Raw genomic sequence first — 21,004 nt, 5'->3', positions numbered from 1 at the left:
GTTCACAAGAATGTAATTTACCTTAAAGGACACACATTGAGGTTGAATGGGTAATACCTATCACATAAGATCTAGCATTAGCAATATTTTGAAACCTTGGACAATATTCGTGCAACACAGTACACCCACATTAAGATTTGAAAAAATACATTTATTGACAATCGACCATGAAACTAAATTCCCAAGCAATGTCTGTACAACACATTTATACAACTTCGATGTCATTCTTTTGGCATACTTGACTTTCTTTCATGGGTTTGTGTAGTTGAGAAGCCAAGCTGATCATATTTGCAGACCTTTGGACTAGTTCATCTGTCTACCAGGCACAGCTTAGAGCTGTGCACAATAGATATTCAAGTGGTTTGTTGGTTTATGGCAAGCCTTTCAAATTCAGGAATAACTATAAAGAGGCAGTACTACAGTATATAACTGAACATGTGAGTTGTTAAAGTGAATGTCAGTTAAGGTGAGATGAATGAAGCACAAACGTTAAGTCTTCAACAGGCGACATCACATACGGAAGCACCAGCGGACTAGGTTTTCAAAGGAGTCGTAACACCCAAGACCTTCACAATCGAAGGGTCATGGAGCTGATGTCAGTGCTACCAAGCTTTCTGCTAGCTCTCCTCAGAAGCATATCCTCCACCACCAAGTACCAATGCAGACCTCCATACAGCCTCTCAGAGCTCCTGATCACAGACTGACGGACACACTGACACAGCCATAAGGGGGATTTATAGGAGAAATGCCAGTGATCCGTCTCTGTAATAAGGGTCCACTGAGGTATTATAAAGAGTATCACTCAACAGGAACGTCAACAAAATGAGATATAAAGCTAAAAAGAGACACTTCAAGGCATATTGTGTAAAAAAAGACCCTCCTCATTAATCTTTCAACATGATACAGTTTACTTACACCTTTTTCACTTATCAGGTTTGCACTCATTAATCTTTCAACATGATACAGTTTACTTACACCTTTTTCACTTATCAGGTTTGCACTTTAGTAAATGATTAAGTATTGATACTTATTCTATATGAGTATTATAGGACTGTTCTAGAGGAAGTAAAGAGTCAGGTTATGAGAGCTACAAGCTATATGGTTCACTGTGATTTCAACCCATTTCAATTATCCTTAAGTGATATTTTTATAATTATTAATGACTTAAAAAAAACATTTTATACATACAAGAAAACAATATTCCTGAACATAACACCCTTAACATTGGCAAAGGTAATTTCAAAACGGCAAAAATTAACATTATAAAACAATCTTTGATAACTACAAAACTTTCTAATTACACGTGCCACATATTAAATTGCCTCTTAAAATACAACAGTTGTTGTTTACGTGGTAAAAAAAGAAGAAGCAACCACTCCGAACTTACCACTCCAACACTGCAGTGACAAAACAACGTCACATTCAAGGGAAATGAAAGCTTGTGTGCATGAGAGAGTGTGTTTTGTCAATGAGCGCAACGCTGCACACACACATTCGTAAGATAAAGTCTTCATAGTCCGTCTGTCTACTCCATGTGAAGCTTTGAGAGTTTTATTAACTAAACAAACGACAGCACAGTAATGATAGTGTTGGCAGCAGCGTGGATAGAAGACTCCACAGAGCAGAGCTGAGGGGAGGCAGGGGAGGCAGGGGGTACCACCGAGCCCATCGTCCAGTCTTCCTACTCACTGTTCACTGCCATGTGCTCCCCCTGCCTGCCAGCCAGAACCCTCCTCCTCAGGCCTCCTCCTGATCGGGGAAGTTGAGGATCTTACGATGGGCTTGCCTCAGGTACTGCTGCTGCTTGAAGTACACCTTAAACGCCCCCTTAATGGCCACAAAGGCAATACCTCCCTGCAGGTGAAACACACGCATGCACATTAGCGGTTATCGCTCTACACAAGCAGTTCACTCAAATCAAATACAAGTAGTGATGACCCATTTAGTTTTCAGGCCATGTTGTAGGGGTTTTCCCATACCCTGATGTTGTCTTCAGATGAGGTGGATACTATAAGCCCCTGAGAACAACACAGCCTACCTCTCCTGGCTAGTTTACCTCACTGTTGGCTAGTTTACCTCACTGTTGGCTAGTATGAGTGGGAGAATGTGGTATGGGGATAATACAAATGGCTGTGTGTGTGCACGTGTTCCTTCGTGACTGTATGTCTGTCTGCGAATCGTGGAAGAGAGAGGACAGAATGTCCAGTGTCCAGAGTAGGTCATTTGACACGAGTCCTACCTCTCTGGTTACCTGGCTGTCAGCACTCATTCAGGTGTGTGTGTGTTTGTGTGAAAGGTTCAGGGTTCACAGGAGGAAAAGTAAAGGGTGGCCTTAAAGATGACAAAGATTAAAATCGGACAGTGATATGGGGGGGGGGGGAGGGGGGGAAGGCTATGCAGGCAGATGTTTCAAGGTGCTACAGGGGATGGTACGGATACTCCTCAGGAGGTGATCACATCAAGTCACCGAACGACGATAATAATGACATATTGTAGTATCCTACTGGCACACAGGGGTACGGAGGGTCTTCCTCACCAGGATGGTCCTCTGCAGGTTCGAGTTGACGCTGCTGAACATCAGCTTTCCCACGATGGTGGCGATGGTGGGGAAGACCAGGGCGCCACACAGGATCCTAGTGGCCGACACGTGGTCGGCGAGGGGGCTGGCCTCCGCGGGGATTCGGGGCACCGGACAGCCAATCCCTGGAAAACAGACGGGGTGGAGGAGGAGAGCTTTAGTGTGAGTGGCTTTGTTCCTGTTTTTATTTAGTTTTGTCCTCAGGCCATGACAAGTCTGTAAAGTGATAAAAAAAACATTCAGTCAGTCACTTACTCTATCTGTGTGTGTGTGTGTGTGTGTGTGTTTAGCTGGCAGGCCAGTGGGGGTGGAGGAGCACACCTGCTCTCGTCCAGGCAAGCTGAGCCTGCACAGACAGAAGGCTGCAGGGTCGGGCTGAGGCTGGGGTCTGGTTTCCCCTCCAGCGTCAATCACTAGCTTTAATGATGAGCTCAGTGGAAAAACCCTAATGGACCTCCCAGCCTTCACACCAGTGCCAGCAGACCACCCCAGCCTGCTCCGATGTCCACACACACACATATGTTGACCCAGGGGGTTCAGGTGCAACATTCATGTAATGTCGCCACGATATCACAGCTACGCTCCCCTAAAGGATATCTCATATTCCCGCCTGCTTTCAAACATAGTCCCGACGCTGAAACGCCCAGCGGTCTTATCAGGCTGGGCCGTGTCCCAGAGCTCCCGGCGGCAGAGTGAAGGTGTGCCCTGACCTGGGAAGATCCTGTCGAGGATCTGCAGCTTGTTGGAGTACTTCCTCCAGAGGCGCAGCACGTAGTCCTCCCAGCGGATCATCTTGCCCAGGATCAGCATGACCGGGATGGTGGGCAGGCCGATGAGCAGAAACAGGGGGTCCGCCCGCTCCATCACATCCAGACCTTCCTTGTGGCCCACCACCTAGGAGGGGAAGGGAGAGGACGGGGAGGACGGCCATTTTATTCACCCATTTAGTTCGAATTCAGACAGGAACTGGTATTGGATACCAGCCAGGATGACAGAGAGGCTGACTCGAGGGGGTCAAAACCTCAGGTGTGTGTGTGAGGCGGTGGTCTGACCTGCATGACAGTGACCGCCCCGTACGTGACGGCTGTCCAGTAGATGGAGCCCACCATGATGCCGGCGGCGGCGAAGGGGCAGGCCTTGGAGATGAGCCTGTCAGCCAGGTCCAGAACATACACCACGGGACCTGAGAGAGCACACACACACACACACCACGGGTCAGGACCACGCCCAGGCATACCTGGGCTGGAGCTGCAGACAGGAACACAAGGCAAGGGCGCTCCATGCATACCAGGGCGTACGTCTAAGGATGGCCTAACCTGCCGAGTGTTGCCACTCAGTAGATCAACCGATCACACAGATCACACTGCATTCCGCAACGCGTCATTCCCCTCACAATGGCCTGCCTGTCTCATGTACGCTTTGAGCTGAGGTAGAAAGATTAGCCTTGCAAAGAAAGCCAGAACTACTGGTCTGTACCAAGCGTACGGCGAGGGATGGGGAGAAAGGGGAGAGCCTCTGTCCAGCAGGGGTCATTAGATGGCTGTTCAGTCCTCTCAAATCCTCACCCTCACCTTCTTAACAATGCTAAAAAAAAGAAAGGAGCACGTGAATTAGCCTACAATGAGGAACGAGGCGATGTGAAAACAAACACGTGGCAATGTGGAAACGCGAGTGCACATTCGCACACACTCCTCGTACATTCTTGAAGCACAACAAGGAAGGTGACCTCAACCATGCGGAAATGCTCAAGAGAATCGACTTCCTTCGGTATGCCACAGTTCTCAGAGAAACAGCAAGTCACTGGGTTGGACTGGGAAACATTAAGGAATGTGTGGCGACAGAGATACTGAGAAAACATGACTTTTCTTCCCTTCTCTGTGCTCCTCTCACTGTCCTGGACCAACAGCATTTCAAGACAGACTTACAGACCCCAGTTTCCTTGAGGCAAATCCCCATAGTATGACTTCACTGCCTGTAAACGTGTAAATAATGACTGCATCATTAGAAACCTCTGAGAAACCCAGTGGTCCACATTGACACCAATATTCAAACTGTCCCCAAGATATGCACCCTCTCCTTTACTACTGGGACCTCTTCATCTCTGTTCTCATCTGCCTCCTCCTCCTCCTCTCCGGCATTCCAGGGCCACTCCAGGGAAATCATGCAATATTTACGGGAAGGCAACCCGATTTCCTCATACAAGCCCTCCAGATGCTATTAATACTGGCCCCAGGAGCTCATACTGTCGAGCAGGACAGACAGACAGAGGCAGGGGACCCCATCTCTCCTGTCTGCGGCGTATTCATGTCCCCCCCCCCTTGTTGGGCTTAAGCCGTTTGCCTCAAAAACGACAGATAAGGGGCATCTGGAAGTTCTTTTGCAGTGTCCTTGTCCTCACAGAGCTGTGTTCAGTGCCATTTGCAGCTCTGGTAGGTGAGGGGAGGTAGAGATATCCTCGGGGACGAACTGAATACGTGGCACTGTCGTCACATTGTGACAGCGTTGCCATGGCACCCCGCTACCATGGTGCTTGCGGTGCCCATACCCCCTAGTGGACCTCATTACTGGCCTTCTTCAACCCAGTGACAGACATTCAACCCTGGCAATGTCCACTCCAAACTGCTTGTTACTACCTGGGGAGAGAAAGAATGAGACACTTTCTCCCATTAAGAAAATTCACCCCAGAAGTCAGAGTTTGCATACAAATTGCCTTTTGAGGGATATTAAGCCCACTATCCTAAAAGGAGTAGTGTCATTTTTCAAGCTATTCTTAGATGACCAGGGTATTCTGAGGTTTAGACTTCAGGCACTTTGAGCATTATGGGGAAAAAGCTATTTTTAATGACATTTTTGGCTAACCATACCACCATGAAGTGATTATTTATAAAGGCAAGCCACAAGTGGTCAAACTATGTTGCCAATTCTAACACGCTTAGGGTTTCCGAAAGCTTGTAGTATATGTTCTATCCTTGGAGAAAGCTATGAACATTTTTCTTGGATGTTGTTTCTGTTTGGCGTTTACGGACAAAATAAATACTTCCCCACTGAATAGTCTCAGAAACCACTAAGCATATAAAGCCAGTCTTATAAGTTAGAAAGACGCATTTGAACAATGAGTGTGAGACATTTGATCTGGCATCAGAGCACATTTCATTTCCTAAGTTGTCCTGAACATACCGGCCCCACTTGCGTAGTGCGAGCATACTGCCAGCTAGTCGTCTGTCCAGGTTTCTGCTTTAGTGCACCTGTGTTTGCCAACCTGATTGATCTTGTACCGCTTGAGAGCATTAATCTGGCATATTTCGATGACAGTGTCGGAATCCCTTCCGCTTTCTCCTTGCCTAAGCATTACGTGATTCCAACCAGAGGGAACTAGGTCATCCTTAATGGCCGCTGGCAGAAGGAAAAGCTGAGCAATTCATTTCAAGCCTTGGCATTTGATTCCATAATTAAGATAATTAAAATAAGGATGAAGAGGGAGAGAGGGCCATCTCCTCTTTGGCGGCCGGGCAGGCATGTGTACCCTTCTCTTCCAGCAGAGTGAAGGGGGGGGGGGGGGGGGGGGCGACATTAGCTCTGCTGTGTCCAGAGGCGCACCACCGCACAACTGATGTTCACCCACAGCTAGCCAGCCAGCTAGCAAGCCTGTCCTCGCCCGCTGCCCGCCACTGCAGCTCCCAGGCTGAAGCTGGGCCCTGAGAGGGATGGGTCCTGTCAGCTCGGCAAATGAGCTGGCCTCCGCAGAGCCCCCAGAGGAAATCCCTTCTGTCAGCCTGGCGTTGGGACTCCTGACACCAGCCCCCTGCTCCGGCGGGGCCCCTTACTACCCCCCCCCACACACATGGAAGGCTGTCCTCCTCATAAATAAGCTGTGAAGGCACCCCCCTTCTAAAGGGGTAATCGAAGTCCTCGCAAACACCCGACAAGCCATGTAACCTCGATAACCTTTTCTTGAGAAGCGAAATGGGAGAAAATGTGGCCGCCGAGAAAGCACACGCGGTTCTTTCCAATCTCGTCCCCCCCCAGTGTGTAAGTACACCACGCAGGGCCCAACCCTTCACTTCGCTTCAGACGACTGCAGCAGGGAGACAGCAGAATTTGTGCTAATGCAGCATTCTCTTCCCTTCCAAGTGCACTAATGCATATCTATGTCTCCAGACCACAGACGGCGGCTCAAAAGATCTGTGGCCAGACTAAGTGAAGCACTTCTCCTCTCAAGGATAAACATATTCTGCTATGCAACGACAATACGGCAAGACCAATGTTATTCAGGTCCGAATTAGAGACCGCTCTTAGCTTAGACGTACTGCAGTGGGTGCGCCATCATGCACACCATTGTTTTGTCTATCTAGAGTAACACATTTTTCGGTGACGTCTCTCTCTAGGATTAGGCTTTACCACCCGAGGGCTGCGGTGCGTTTCCAAAAACCTCCTAGGGAGAAGTTGAGTGGAGATTCTGGCCCTGATGCAGGCTGGGAGAACAAAAGGAGAACGGGGTGCTAGGCAGAATGCTGATCCAGGTGATGCCATCATCAGCACTCTGATTGGTCGCCTGCTGTCCAAGAGAGAGAGCGCCCATCTATTTTGGGGTGCTGGGGTGGGGGGGTGGGGTGGGGGGGTTTAGTGATTCATCAGCAGAGCAGTGGTGGCAGCCCAGCCTCTACTTTCCCCTGCTTTTGTCTCTTCCACCACCGAGCTGAGCCGTTCACTCTGCCTCCCCTTCCCTCTCTCTCTCTCCCGCCGTTTCATGGCCTCATTTCCTCTCACTCGTTCTCCCTCTCTCTCTCTCCCTCCACCCGTTTGTTGGCGCACACGGTTGAAAAGGGAACACTTTTTCCTCCCAGCGCAGCCTTGCTCTCGCTCTCTCTCTCCGCCTCGTCTGTCTGCTCACAGAGATGCGAGGGGGGGCCTCTCTCCGCCTCGTCTGTCTGCTCACAGAGATGCGAGGGGGGGCCTCTCTCCGCCTCGTCTGTCTGCTCACAGAGATGCGAGGGGGGACCTCTCTCCGCCTCGTCTGTCTGCTCACAGAGATGCGAGGGGGGGCCTCTCTCCGCCTCGTCTGTCTGCTCACAGAGATGCGAGGGGGGACCTCTCTCCGCCTCGTCTGTCTGCTCACAGAGATGCGAGGGGGGACCTCTCTCCGCCTCGTCTGTCTGCTCACAGAGATGCGAGGGGGGACCTCTCTCCGCCTCGTCTGTCTGCTCACAGAGATGCGAGGGGGGACCTCTCTCCGCCTCGTCTGTCTGCTCACAGAGATGCGAGGGGGGACCTCTCTCCGCCTCGTCTGTCTGCTCACAGAGATGCGAGGGGGGACCTCTCTCCGCCTCGTCTGTCTGCTCACAGAGATGCGAGGGGGGACCTCTCTCCGCCTCGTCTGTCTGCTCACAGAGATGCGAGGGGGGACCTCTCTCCGCCTCGTCTGTCTGCTCACAGAGATGCGAGGGGGGACCTCTCTCCGCCTCGTCTGTCTGCTCACAGAGATGCGAGGGGGGACCTCTCTCCGCCTCGTCTGTCTGCTCACAGAGATGCGAGGGGGGACCTCTCTCCGCCTCGTCTGTCTGCTCACAGAGATGCGAGGGGGGACCTCTCTCCGCCTCGTCTGTCTGCTCACAGAGATGCGAGGGGGGACCTCTCTCCGCCTCGTCTGTCTGCTCACAGAGATGCGAGGGGGGACCTCTCTCCGCCTCGTCTGTCTGCTCACAGAGATGCGAGGGGGGACCTCTCTCCGCCTCGTCTGTCTGCTCACAGAGATGCGAGGGGGGACCTCTCTCCGCCTCGTCTGTCTGCTCACAGAGATGCGAGGGGGGACCTCTCTCCGCCTCGTCTGTCTGCTCACAGAGATGCGAGGGGGGACCTCTCTCCGCCTCGTCTGTCTGCTCACAGAGATGCGAGGGGGGACCTCTCTCCGCCTCGTCTGTCTGCTCACAGAGATGCGAGGGGGGGCCTCTCTCCGCCTCGTCTGTCTGCTCACAGAGATGCGAGGGGGGGCCTCTCTCCGCCTCGTCTGTCTGCTCACAGAGATGCGAGGGGGGACCTCTCTCCGCCTCGTCTGTCTGCTCACAGAGATGCGAGGGGGGACCTCTCTCCGCCTCGTCTGTCTGCTCACAGAGATGCGAGGGGGGGCCTCTCTCCGCCTCGTCTGTCTGCTCACAGAGATGCGAGGGGGGACCTCTCTCCGCCTCGTCTGTCTGCTCACAGAGATGCGAGGGGGGGCCTCTCTCCGCCTCGTCTGTCTGCTCACAGAGATGCGAGGGGGGACCTCTCTCCGCCTCGTCTGTCTGCTCACAGAGATGCGAGGGGGGACCTCTCTCCGCCTCGTCTGTCTGCTCACAGAGATGCGAGGGGGGACCTCTCTCCGCCTCGTCTGTCTGCTCACAGAGATGCGAGGGGGGACCTCTCTCCGCCTCGTCTGTCTGCTCACAGAGATGCGAGGGGGGACCTCTCTCCGCCTCGTCTGTCTGCTCACAGAGATGCGAGGGGGGGCCTCTCTCCGCCTCGTCTGTCTGCTCACAGAGATGCGAGGGGGGGCCTCTCTCCGCCTCGTCTGTCTGCTCACAGAGATGCGAGGGGGGACCTCTCTCCGCCTCGTCTGTCTGCTCACAGAGATGCGAGGGGGGACCTCTCTCCGCCTCGTCTGTCTGCTCACAGAGATGCGAGGGGGGGCCTCTCTCCGCCTCGTCTGTCTGCTCACAGAGATGCGAGGGGGGACCTCTCTCCGCCTCGTCTGTCTGCTCACAGAGATGCGAGGGGGGACCTCTCTCCGCCTCGTCTGTCTGCTCACAGAGATGCGAGGGGGGACCTCTCTCCGCCTCGTCTGTCTGCTCACAGAGATGCGAGGGGGGACCTCTCTCCGCCTCGTCTGTCTGCTCACAGAGATGCGAGGGGGGACCTCTCTCCGCCTCGTCTGTCTGCTCACAGAGATGCGAGGGGGGACCTCTCTCCGCCTCGTCTGTCTGCTCACAGAGATGCGAGGGGGGACCTCTCTCCGCCTCGTCTGTCTGCTCACAGAGATGCGAGGGGGGGCCTCTCTCCGCCTCGTCTGTCTGCTCACAGAGATGCGAGGGGGGGCCTCTCTCCGCCTCGTCTGTCTGCTCACAGAGATGCGAGGGGGGACCTCTCTCCGCCTCGTCTGTCTGCTCACAGAGATGCGAGGGGGGACCTCTCTCCGCCTCGTCTGTCTGCTCACAGAGATGCGAGGGGGGGCCTCTCTCCGCCTCGTCTGTCTGCTCACAGAGATGCGAGGGGGGACCTCTCTCCGCCTCGTCTGTCTGCTCACAGAGATGCGAGGGGGGACCTCTCTCCGCCTCGTCTGTCTGCTCACAGAGATGCGAGGGGGGGCCTCTCCCGTCTTTGGGGACAGGAGGCAGACTGCCTGCCAGGCACGCGGGGTCCAGACTTGAATGTCTGCCGCATCACGGGGGGCCCTCTTCGGTTTCCCATCTCCCACGTCTGTTACGCTGGGATGCAGCCTCGCCCCGTGTGGTCTCGGTCTCCTTCATCTCCAGTCCCGCCGCCCCCCCCCCCCCCCCTCCATCTCATTTTCTAAACATGAAGGGCGTCGATCTATTCCTCTCCTCCATCCCCAACTCCCTCTACGCCCCTTCCTCCCTCCCCTTTCCTGACGTCAAGGTGATTTGTGAGATTTTGTGTAGAGGTTCATCCCTCATCTCTTGACATCGATTGCACACCCGCCTGTCCGGTTGGTTGCCTGATACAGGAAGTCATTAAGTGATTGGTTGCACACAGGTCTTCCCACGCAGCAGCCCACCTCTACATGTGCAGAGCTGTCAGAGACTTCTATACACTGTTTAATCAGACTGTAAACCTGCCAAAGCCTCGGTTAACTTGTTTACCAGCCTCAATAAATGATGAGTGATGGTGGCCTACCAATATGACTGTATAAGGGCAGCCTCTCTCAACGTATTAGCGCCAGATAGAGGCTTATCCCTTTTCAAATAAACCGTGGTCCTCAGGACTATTGTTCTATGGCGGTTGGTCAAACCGCACAAGTTATTTGGAGACAAAGAAACACAAAACAAACTCTGGAGTGCTTGTGAGAGAGGAGCGGCTGAAAAATAAACACGTTCCATGGCAGCTACATCTGGTGGAAGAGGCTGGCTGAGAAAACAACTAACCTCAAAACAGGCATATCAATATTGTGGTCTGTCGAGAGGCGGTTTGGAAATGGTAGCTACTGGAAGATGAGATTAGACACAAGTGTGTGTGTGTGTGTGTGTGACAAGGGACACCTGGGATACAATCAGGAGACACTGTGGCGGAGTTCACGTTTTCCACGCTCGTTATGCGCCGCAGACTGAAGGGTAAACTGGAGAAATGGGCGCCGCAATTTCACAGCTGGCCACGGCATCCCAGGCACTGTTCCGCAGCCCCAATCAGAACCAGAAGAACCGGCGGCCCGCCGGCCGCTGAAGAGACGCCGCAACAAGGTTATTCAGTCAGCCATCCCTGCCACGCTAGGCTAGCCTAATGCAGTTAGGCTAATCTATACGCAGCACATTCATTTCCATAATGGGAAAATAAGAAGATGAGGCAGAACGTCCCTGACGGACAAATAGGAGTGTGGAAACTTCCCATTGAAATTGACCCTTCACCTTGTCTGGTCTACCCAAGGGATTAAAACAAGCACCGATGACATTTGAACGCCTGCCCTCCAACCAAATCATCTTCACTTACGTGTGGTCACAGTAAATACTATTTGAAATACTAGGCTGTGAATATTGTACAATTTCATAGTATATACTTTAGCCAGGCCACTGTTGAGGAAAGGTAATATTGGCTTTGTCAGTAAGCCAGGTCCTTCAATGAGGTGGGAAGCGAGTAAATGGGCAAACTGTACAAATGGTTAACAAACGACTCCTCAAAAATCACTCTGACAACCTCGTGTGGCTGTACTTTGGACGGCAAATGAGTCAGTGCTTCCTGTCCTGTACTTACAGTCCTGTGCTTGACCTATGGCGTTGTCTTCCCAGTCAGGGCTGTGGGGAGTGCGTGTCCTGCCGTCCACCCTTAGCAGGACATGCTGCTTATAGCCGTGACTGAGAGCACAGCCAGCTCCTCTATAAATACACCTGGAGCTGTTTACCAGGCCTGCAGCCCTCCTGCTGCCCTTCATTGTCTTGTGGCCAGGCGCCACCCGCTCCAAGGTGGCACCTCCACTCGAGCATGCCGGCTATGTAGAGGAGAGGGGAGAAAACGTTTAGCCGGTAATGACGCTCGTTCTTGGCATCGCTGTACTCTTGAGGGCTGCTCGCCTATCCTAATTAGATGTGTTACAAATCTGCGTGACAGGCGGTATTTCCTGAACCGTTGTCAGAATTTCACCTTTCGAAAAAGGCCTCTGCGTCCCCGACACTGTCAAGGCTGAGATTGCGGTCATTAGAGAAGCAGTGGGATGAGCTACGAGAGAGGGAGAGGAAGAGTAGGGAAGAAAAGAAAAAAAAGTACACAAGAGAAAAAATAGAAAAGAGAGAGCGATAGAGAGGGCAAGAGAGTCATCAAGGCAGGGAGAGAAGTTGTAGTCGTCCGAGGAACGGTGGTGTGCATACAGGGTGACTCAGTGCCTCTGTTTGGAAACAATTCATGGTCCCGTCACTCTGACGCGTTGGAATAATTACAGTAGGCAGCACCTCTCAATTGCCCCTTTGCCAGGCAGGCTTGGAGCTTGCCAAGATAATAGGCAGGCACACAAGCTTGTTCCTATTCCTCTGCTAGCTGAAAGGGTGTACTTACTTCACCCAACACTGGCACTGCAGTAAATAAACCTGCTATGAGTCAAGGCAGGCTGAACGGCTTTAGGAGGTTTGTGATTGGCTCCCTGCTGCCTGGTTCTAACTCACAGCCCCTACTCCAGTTATTATGAAGACGGACTGAAGCCGTTAAGACTGTACTCCCAAGGAGTACTTGAACGTGCAGTTTACATGGGACATTGCCCTTGAACGATGCTCTAATATTGTAAAGTAGAGGAGAAAAAGGGTTGCTATGACATTATGGCAATAAAGCGGGCTTACTGTAGAAATAGGAGTGATTGCTACTTGATGGCGTGCAAATGGACTTCAAAGCAGTCTCATTTCTTTCTAATACAATCTCAAGCAAACTGGCAATCACAGGGAACAAAACCATATCAATATTCTCCACAGAGGAAGTTAAAACAATTATGAAGCATTATTTGGTCATTTTAGATGTTCTATATCTACTAATCAAGCAGTCCTCCATCCCTCCCCTCTCCTCCCCTCCCCTGTCGTACCCAGCTTGGGGAAGACGATGAGGTACTCGGCGTTGCACTGTGGACAGGCTACGCGCGCCGTACTGTTGCCCCTTTGCTTCTCGTCCACCCAGCGCTGCAGACACGCCTGATGCACCCACTTCGTGGAGCCCCGGCAACGGCACGGACGCACCCATTCGGCCGTGCGGTCGTCCTCGTCCGTGGCGAAGCACACCCAGCAGCTCCTGCAAAACAGACGGGAGAGAGTTCATCCACACGTCAGCCGACACAAACACATCCACTGTTTGTTTGTTTTGTAGCCCCGCCCCCATCATTAGACGCTCGTCAAGCAATAACTATTCAGATGGATCAGGACTCTTGCATGCCTGTGGTTTATGTGCATTCTGATTACGTGGCCTTCCCCTGTGTAAACATCAGAGCTACTGTGAGCACACTGGATGATTAACGGCTGTTCCCAGGGTAGTGCAGAGACCGGCCTGGGCCACGTCATAGCCACTCCCCTCATATGGGATATAACGATGGCCTGGCCAGGGAAGTAAAGCCTACAGAAGCTCCTCCCCTTCTGAGCTGAGTGGCAGGCAGAGTAGGAAGTCGGGGGGGGGGGGGCAATGTATTCAAACATACATCATCGTGACCTTGTATTCCCCCTTAGGTTGCAGACAAGCTTTCAAAAGCAGTACGGCTGAGCTCTCAAAGTAAAGTTTGTCATGAAATCCTCAAACATTTTTGTATTTGATAGGGACATCGGAGAAAAACACCCCGGGTGTTCACCGAAAAAGCTGTCCGAGAGAGAAAGCGAGCAAGAGAAACCTCCAAATTTTCTGCCATATCCTTAAGGTGACTGCAGCACCGGCGGTAGACTGTCAGCTAAACAGTCACCTCTTAAACATGTTCTAAGCCTCAGTATGGTCACGCTGGAGGCATGTGTGAATGACAACAGTGGTGCTAGTCATAAAAGACTCCCATCTGAGAGACACCACAGTGGAATTCTGTGGCTGGCAGCAACACAGAAAAGTTGTCGGCCAGTGACAGCGCACAAATCAAACAAGATCGATAGCAACAAGGAGAAAAAAAAGAGCAAGAGAAAGAAGAAAAAAAAGCACACTAGCGAATAATATCAAGCACTCCCTTACAGAGTTAAACGTGTCAAAACCAACAGCCTGGACTGCCCATTTCCCTCTGTATCTTGATCCAACAAACTCTGGTCAGATTAAATGGTCGGAAATCTGTCGATTGACCAGCTTGTTTTGCATACTTCCCCTTGAAAGTGTTCTTTGTACCTTGGTGGCAGTGTACACCCAGCTGATAGGATGCTGTAGCTGGACTACTAGGCAGTAAAACAAGGGAGGGCGGAGAGATAGTGAGACGGATGCTGTTCCTCCTCTCTCCCTCCCTCCCTCCCTCCCTCCCTCCCTCCCCTGCTTGCCTGCCTGCCTGCCTGCGTGACATCCAGACAGATGTTGTATCCTGAACCGTTGCCAAGCCATCATTTAATATATCCCCCCCCCTCCCTCCCTCCCTCGCACACAGCCAGGGAGCAGGCCATAACGAGACATTAATCAACCTCTACTCCTCTCCCTTCCTCCTACACCATCACGTACACACCATCACGTACACACCATCACGTACATACCATCACGTACACACCATCACGTACACACCATCACGTACACACCATCACGTACACACCATCACGTACACACCATCACGTACACACCATCACGTACACACCATCACGTACACACCATCACATACACACCATCACGTACACACCATCACGTACACACCATCACATAAACACCATCACATAAACACCATCACATACACAGCATTTAAAGAGGAATGCCTTTTCAGTCCAGGAGAAAGGAGTATGGCTGCAGCCTAAGCAATATCAGTGAGACACAGCCTACCTTATCTATTGCCCACTCACTAATAAGAAGAGACATGACTTGCACTGAGCGACTGATCTCCAGTTAATCACACACACTCCCTGCATGACAAATTCACATGACATATTGGTTTGGTTGCCAGAATGAGACCACCATAAATTACAAGTGTCTCAGTTTAACTTCTGTGGAGATACCAGATATCTGACTATCATGACCTTGTAGAAATACGAGTATACCGTTTTAATCAATCTGTGGTGTGGGACCTATGCCCAGAGTGTGTCGTTGGGTAGCCAAGATACTAATGAGGGACTACAAAAAAAACACCACATATCTCTCCCCTGAGGGTGGGCACAAGGACATCAGAACTATATTAACAGTGCTAAATGCTAAATGAATGCTAGCTAAATATTAACTACCAAAGAAAAAGCAGAGACAATAAACTACAGCGACTGCATCTAAGCTGCCATTTTCAGCCTCGCACTCTCTCTTACAATGGGAAGTTCCATCGATGCTGAGGCCCTATTTGCAGCCCGCCCAGTCTGTATGCCATTTGCATTCCAATTTCCATTATTACACTGAACCTTGAGCTGCTGGCATTTGAGCGGCTGAATGAAGCAATGATTAATCTCCACCTCTAATAAAATTATGGCATCTATTAATATGACGTGACAGAGGGTGACAGTTGTCTTGAGCTCGTATAGGTCTCCACGGATATTATGACATCTGTGAGAGTTCTCCTCCATGAATAGGACGTTATGGCCATATCTTGGTGGTCCCATAAGAATGCAGGCTAATCACTCTGTCGTGGAAGATTAGCCGTTCATGACACATTTTATGGGAACATTAACCTGCATCGAAACTGTATCCAAGTATATCCCACAGTGCTCACACTGCTTATTGAACCAGGCTAAAGTTTGATCTTATGGTCTACATTCCAAGTATTTGAGCAGCACGCTAGAAATTGGAAGTTCTCTCTCCAAGTAAAGAAAGCAGTGGGCAAACCTTCTCTGACCAAACAGGATCACGTTGAGCCGACTCCTACTTCTTGTCTGTATGAAAACACATGGCAGTTGAACCCACAGGGAACATGTGACTCCCCCCCCCCCCCCCCTCGAAGAAAGATGAATGAGCTATTACCAACAGCATTTCATCCCACAGAGTATCACCCTACATCAGCTTAAGTGTCAAGTATCATCCCAAGAGCCCCCATTGTCTTGGTAACAGTGGGTAGCAGCGATCTATCAAGCTAGAAACTTCTCTGGAGGAAGAGAAGGAGCCAATACCCCAAACTCGAGACACAAAATGACACTTCAAATCGATATCTACTCCGCTACTTTGTCTTGTTGTGCTAGTCTTCTAGGGCATCCTCCATGCAGTCACTCCTCCTACACTGGACCTGGTCCATCACGGCTTGTGTGAGCAGTAGGAGGAGGCCGAGATGAGATCAGACATGGCTGAAGAGAATCCCATAATACGTCATGTATAATTAAACCTAGCCTTCTCCCAGACCTGCATAATGGATGCCAAATCTCTGGGCATCTCTGTCAATGCCCCTCAGCCCTGGGTGCGCTCTGCTACGGGGGCCACAGGGGGCATGGTGGTGGGGGCCATCTAGCCTCCCTGAAGGGCTGTTACGGGCCCTGCACACCCGCTCGATCAGGTACCCGTCTTGATTTTCCATCCTCCAGCCAGAGCTGAATAAACCATGAGACTGCAGGAGGGCTCTCCAGAGCTCAGGGATCGAGCTGCTCAGGTGACCTGGACCTGGGGCCGGCCCGTGTGGAGAAACTGAGACTGGGACAGAAGCATTGACCTTGCAGCTTCCCCCCCCACCCCCCCCACCGCCCCTCTCTTTACCATCCCCATCCTGACCTCTACCATCGTCTCTTCCCATCACTACACATCTCAAATGACTTGGTTTGATGCCTATTGGCCGCAGTCACCACATGAAGAACAAGCCTCCTTTTGAGGGGGTGACAAAATAGAGGAGCAGGTTATTTCCTGTTTTAAGTACGGACACTCTTTTTTTTCTCCCTGATCGTCAGACCATGGAATCACGCGGAGGACATTCGTTAGCATAGCCTGGCTAACCTGAGCTGTCCATGGGTAAACAATGGCCCGAAAGGTAAGGGATCGCTTGAACATGAGCTGAGGGACAAGCGGGGACAGAGACGGGAGGGTTGAAATGGGACGATGAGACGCTGATTGGAACGGCGGACAGACGTCTCCACGGGAGCGCGGCGGCGGCAGGAGAACAAAGCCGGATGCGGGCGCTCTCCCTGATTCTGTTGCCGTAACCTGGCCTGGCTGCATGACAGCGCCCGGTACAACAGCAGAGAAACATTATCTCCCCCTCCGCGAAACTCGACCCCCCACCTCGGCCCTTCTCAGCAAAATACACACATAAGCAGGTAAGGCCGTGTACCAAACAGATACAGGTAGGCACAAGGATTCCCTAATTCAATGTTGGTGCCACTTGGTCCTGTACTTGAAACAAGAGACAGTACTCTGCTTAACAACAGTTTACTGTAGTTAGACCACGACTGTCCTACATGTCTCAACATGTCTTAAGTCATTTAAAAGCAGCTTTTGTACTTCTGAATTAGCTCAGTGAGGGGTTTAAAAACAAAAACAAACTAGAAATAACTCGAATCTACACATATTGAGAAGTGCTTTACAGAAGCTCATTTCTGCAAGGTGACCTACATTGTATCACTTATGTTAAACAGGCACATTGAGTAAGGTCTTGCTGTTTCAACAATGCACTTTGTCCAACCATCCACTAAGAGACTTCTTAGGAAATCTCAAGGGTAAGGAGGACATGTATTAATTGTCTTCTTTATGTGCAATAAAGCTTGGTTGGTTTTGAACACCCTCCAAGTTCAACCCTCTCTGCCAGGACTGCATAAATGCTGCTGCAGCACAGCAACCAAAGTAGGCTACTATTGGACACAAGTGTTTATATGAACAAAATCACTGGGAAGAAATCTGGGGGCTTTTGAGAGCCAAGAAAGCAGTTCACCTACAGGTTGGTGGTCTCCACCTCATAGGTGCAAGACAAAAGCAAGCCAACAGGGTAGGGTGGAGTATCCCGGGAGGTAGAGGATGTGATTGACGTTGTGTACAAAGATGAGTGCAACGGCACAGCTATTTTCTCATCGTTTCACAAGTCAGGCCCTCACCCTTTAAGGGCCTAAGCTATTCCACAAAGGCCTCTTTCAGTCCGCGGTGGTCACGTGACTGTGGGAAAACTAGAGGTTCTGCAGCACAAAGGCACAGAGCAGGAGCACCGGATCCCAGCCCACAAAGGTTTCAAATAAAGGATAAGGTCTGGGGGCTTCTGCACGTCTGCCTCTCCTCCAAAACAAACAGGCCCTGTCTGCCTCAAGTTCACAACAAACAGAAACTATCCACTCCACAACAGTGAGATACACTCGGGCCCACAACAAGCCTCAGCTGCAACTCATTTTTCACAAACAAGTAAGCAAATGAACAGCTTGGCTCCCTCGGCTACAGTGCGGTGACACTAAGATATTGCTAAGGACAGTTACTCCATAATTGCTACAAACACCTGCATCTAGGAGTACTCCATGACAACCTTGTTCATTTCTACACAGTCTAGCACATATAGGTACTTCATTCCCTGTTGTGTTATTTTTTTAACACCTGTATGGAAAAAGCAGGCTGGGACTTGCCATATGGTTTTTGTTTCCAGTCTGACTGGCCCTGTTGCACCAAGTGGGGTCTTTCCTATATTTGACTGTTTGGCTGGTGGATGGGATCCGGCTAGCTCCCCTGTCCCCTCTATTCTGCTTGAGAAAGTCACAATACACGCTAAGGATCGCATTTCATGCCAGTGTGCTAATGTGTTTTCCCACATACCCATCACACCCACTTTAAACACGGCACCTAGTAGCACTGACTTTACGCTACGTTCTAATCATTTGTGTCTGTCGGATAAAAATGTGTGGGCTAGAAAAGGCCCATAGGATTAGAGATGGAAATATAGGTTAAAATAAAAGACAGTCTGGCCAAATGCAGACAAGAATAGGAGGCGGGGAAGGGGGGTGGGGGGGTGGAGGTTGTGTGAGCCAGTAAAAGGTCAGGCAGGATTAAAGCGTGTCTCCCTTCTCTATTCCTGAAACACTGCATTGCAGGGGGAGTCAGCTGCTAGTGGCAGGCCTAGATAAGAGCCTGTGGAGCCTTGTGTTTGTCACTGATAGAGCCCAGTACACAACCTTCCAAAAACCAGTGGAACATAGCATATAGTACTTCTTCCTGCTATCTGTTTCTTCAAACAACATCAGGGTTGTTGCTTCTGCACGGTGCCCCACGAGCACGCAGCACTGATGTACATTTCTCACACAGGGTTCCTTTCAGTTCTTGGACCTCACAACAACAAATAGTTTAAGTTCCAATCTTTGACACAATAATAGAAAAATGGTGCGTTACGTGACAAGGTTAGACTGCTTAAGCATGATGTCAATTGTGTGAGATTTCTGATGCCAATGTCTAATTCAAGAAAAACAGCTCACTAATGCACGTTGGTACTGTTGTGGCAGTTTTTATTTATTTTATACCATTCAGACAAGAGCTGGGAATATTCTGCCAAATACTATCCAGAATTAAACAAAGATTGTGTTAGCAGGGTCAGGGCAAGCAGTTCAGCCCTGCTCCACAACAGATCTATAACTCAATGCTGGATCTCAACCACTGTTGTGTCATTCACCAGAGGTCACTCAATACTCAACTCAGAATGAGGTTAAACAACAAATTGTCTGAAAAATCAAGGGAATCGACTTGACTACTCATTTAAGATTAGGCATTTCTTGCACAGCTCAGAACAAGAGAGCAGGGTGGTAATGGAAAGTTAAACACAAGGCTCTACTCTTTATGACAAATAGCTCTTTATGACTTTACCCTACTCTTTATGACTTTACCTTACTCTTTATGACTTTACCCTACTATTTATGACAGTCAAGACAGACAAATTGGCGTACAGGCTATGCACTATGCATTTCAAAATAAATTCTGTGCCTTATTAATAATTTTAAAAAATACACACTTAGCTGTATGTTAAATAGCCATTTAAATGGTGCTTATTGAATTAATTAAATCTGTAATTGAAAGAATACTATTGCACTTCCCAACATGCTCTAGGCCTATACCATGTTAAAATACCATGTATTTTACCTAAATCTGCCTGTTCTCAATAACTGGTGAAGCTATGTTACTTTTTAAAGGAGTGTACATCCGAGTAGATACTGACAACCTTCAAAAGAAAGAAAAACATTTTTGTTGTTGATTCCTACAGAAATTGACTGTGTGACTTTGCTGACTGAGTAGTCGGATACACACAAACTTAACCCTGGACTGTTGTTGTGAGTCCTACTTTGGTCCACATTATCTGGGTAAGAAAACAGGCAAACGGTGAGAGACCTGATGCTGGTGCAGTCGTGTTTATTCAGTCAAAAGTTATTGATGAGACCTTGGAGAGGAGACACGCCCTCACCCTAACACACAAGACAGACAGCTAGTAGTACTACTACTGTAGTTAGTTGGCTCATCCGCTCCCCAATTCAATTGGACACACCTGCCTGGCAAACTTTTTACAAATGTGAGCAAGTTTAGCTTGAAAATTGTGACACTGTGAGATTAATCTGGCCACGTTTTTGATTATTTAGCTAGGTTTCGAATCACAAAGCACTTACTTTTGACTCAATATTCATGGACACGGCGATGCTGATAACTGAGTAGACAGCAGGGCCAGTAGCTGTTAGCTTGATAGCTAAGCTAGAAAGCTTTAAGCTGGCCATTTAGCGTTTAAACATTAGAACTTTATAGAATCCTTACGTCGAGTAAGTTACTCACCTGTCCAAATTTTGTTGCATTGCCGTCGCGTTCTGTTCCGCCATAATCGAAGCAATTTGAAAGCACCCAACAACACTTAGCTAGTTACCAGCTAACTAGCTAGCAAGCAGCTATGCTGCAGTGTTTGGCCTAGCAAGCTAGCTAGCTAAAGTCGGTCAGCAGATCAGGCCTTTTGTTTTGTAACGACACGCAAGTGTGCAAGCTCACCAAAATAATGAGGAAGCTTGCTTTTTCAACATCCAACAATAACCCGTAACATTGCTGTCATGTGAGTTAAGATAGAATCTTGCTCAAACACTTAATTGCCATGAGTATTTTTTACATCGGTGTGACCGCTTGACAGCCTGTCTATGAGGTAACGCAAAGGACCTGGCGATGCGCACTGCGTCACCAACCATAACAAACCCGTCAGCGGCGGAGAGC

The 21,004-nt window shown here is 50.0% G+C and overlaps 1 protein-coding gene across 1 annotated transcript; it reads right to left on the bottom strand.

Moving 5' to 3' along the window:
• Positions 1 to 130: 130 nt before the first annotated feature.
• On the bottom strand, positions 131 to 20,972 carry marchf5 (membrane-associated ring finger (C3HC4) 5). Its single transcript, XM_062463911.1, has 6 exons — positions 20,582 to 20,972; positions 12,843 to 13,045; positions 3,631 to 3,761; positions 3,289 to 3,472; positions 2,537 to 2,703; positions 131 to 1,854 (listed from the first exon to the last, which is right to left on the bottom strand). The coding sequence occupies exons 1-6, from the start codon at positions 20,623 to 20,625 to the stop codon at positions 1,738 to 1,740; spliced, it is 846 nt and encodes a 281-aa protein (XP_062319895.1). The 5' UTR covers positions 20,626 to 20,972; the 3' UTR covers positions 131 to 1,737.
• Positions 20,973 to 21,004: the final 32 nt, after the last annotated feature.

Source organism: Osmerus eperlanus, chromosome 6, assembly GCF_963692335.1.
Source record: "Osmerus eperlanus chromosome 6, fOsmEpe2.1, whole genome shotgun sequence".
NCBI classification, from domain to species: Eukaryota; Metazoa; Chordata; class Actinopteri; order Osmeriformes; family Osmeridae; genus Osmerus; species Osmerus eperlanus.
This window is presented reverse-complemented; position numbering and strand designations above follow the sequence as displayed.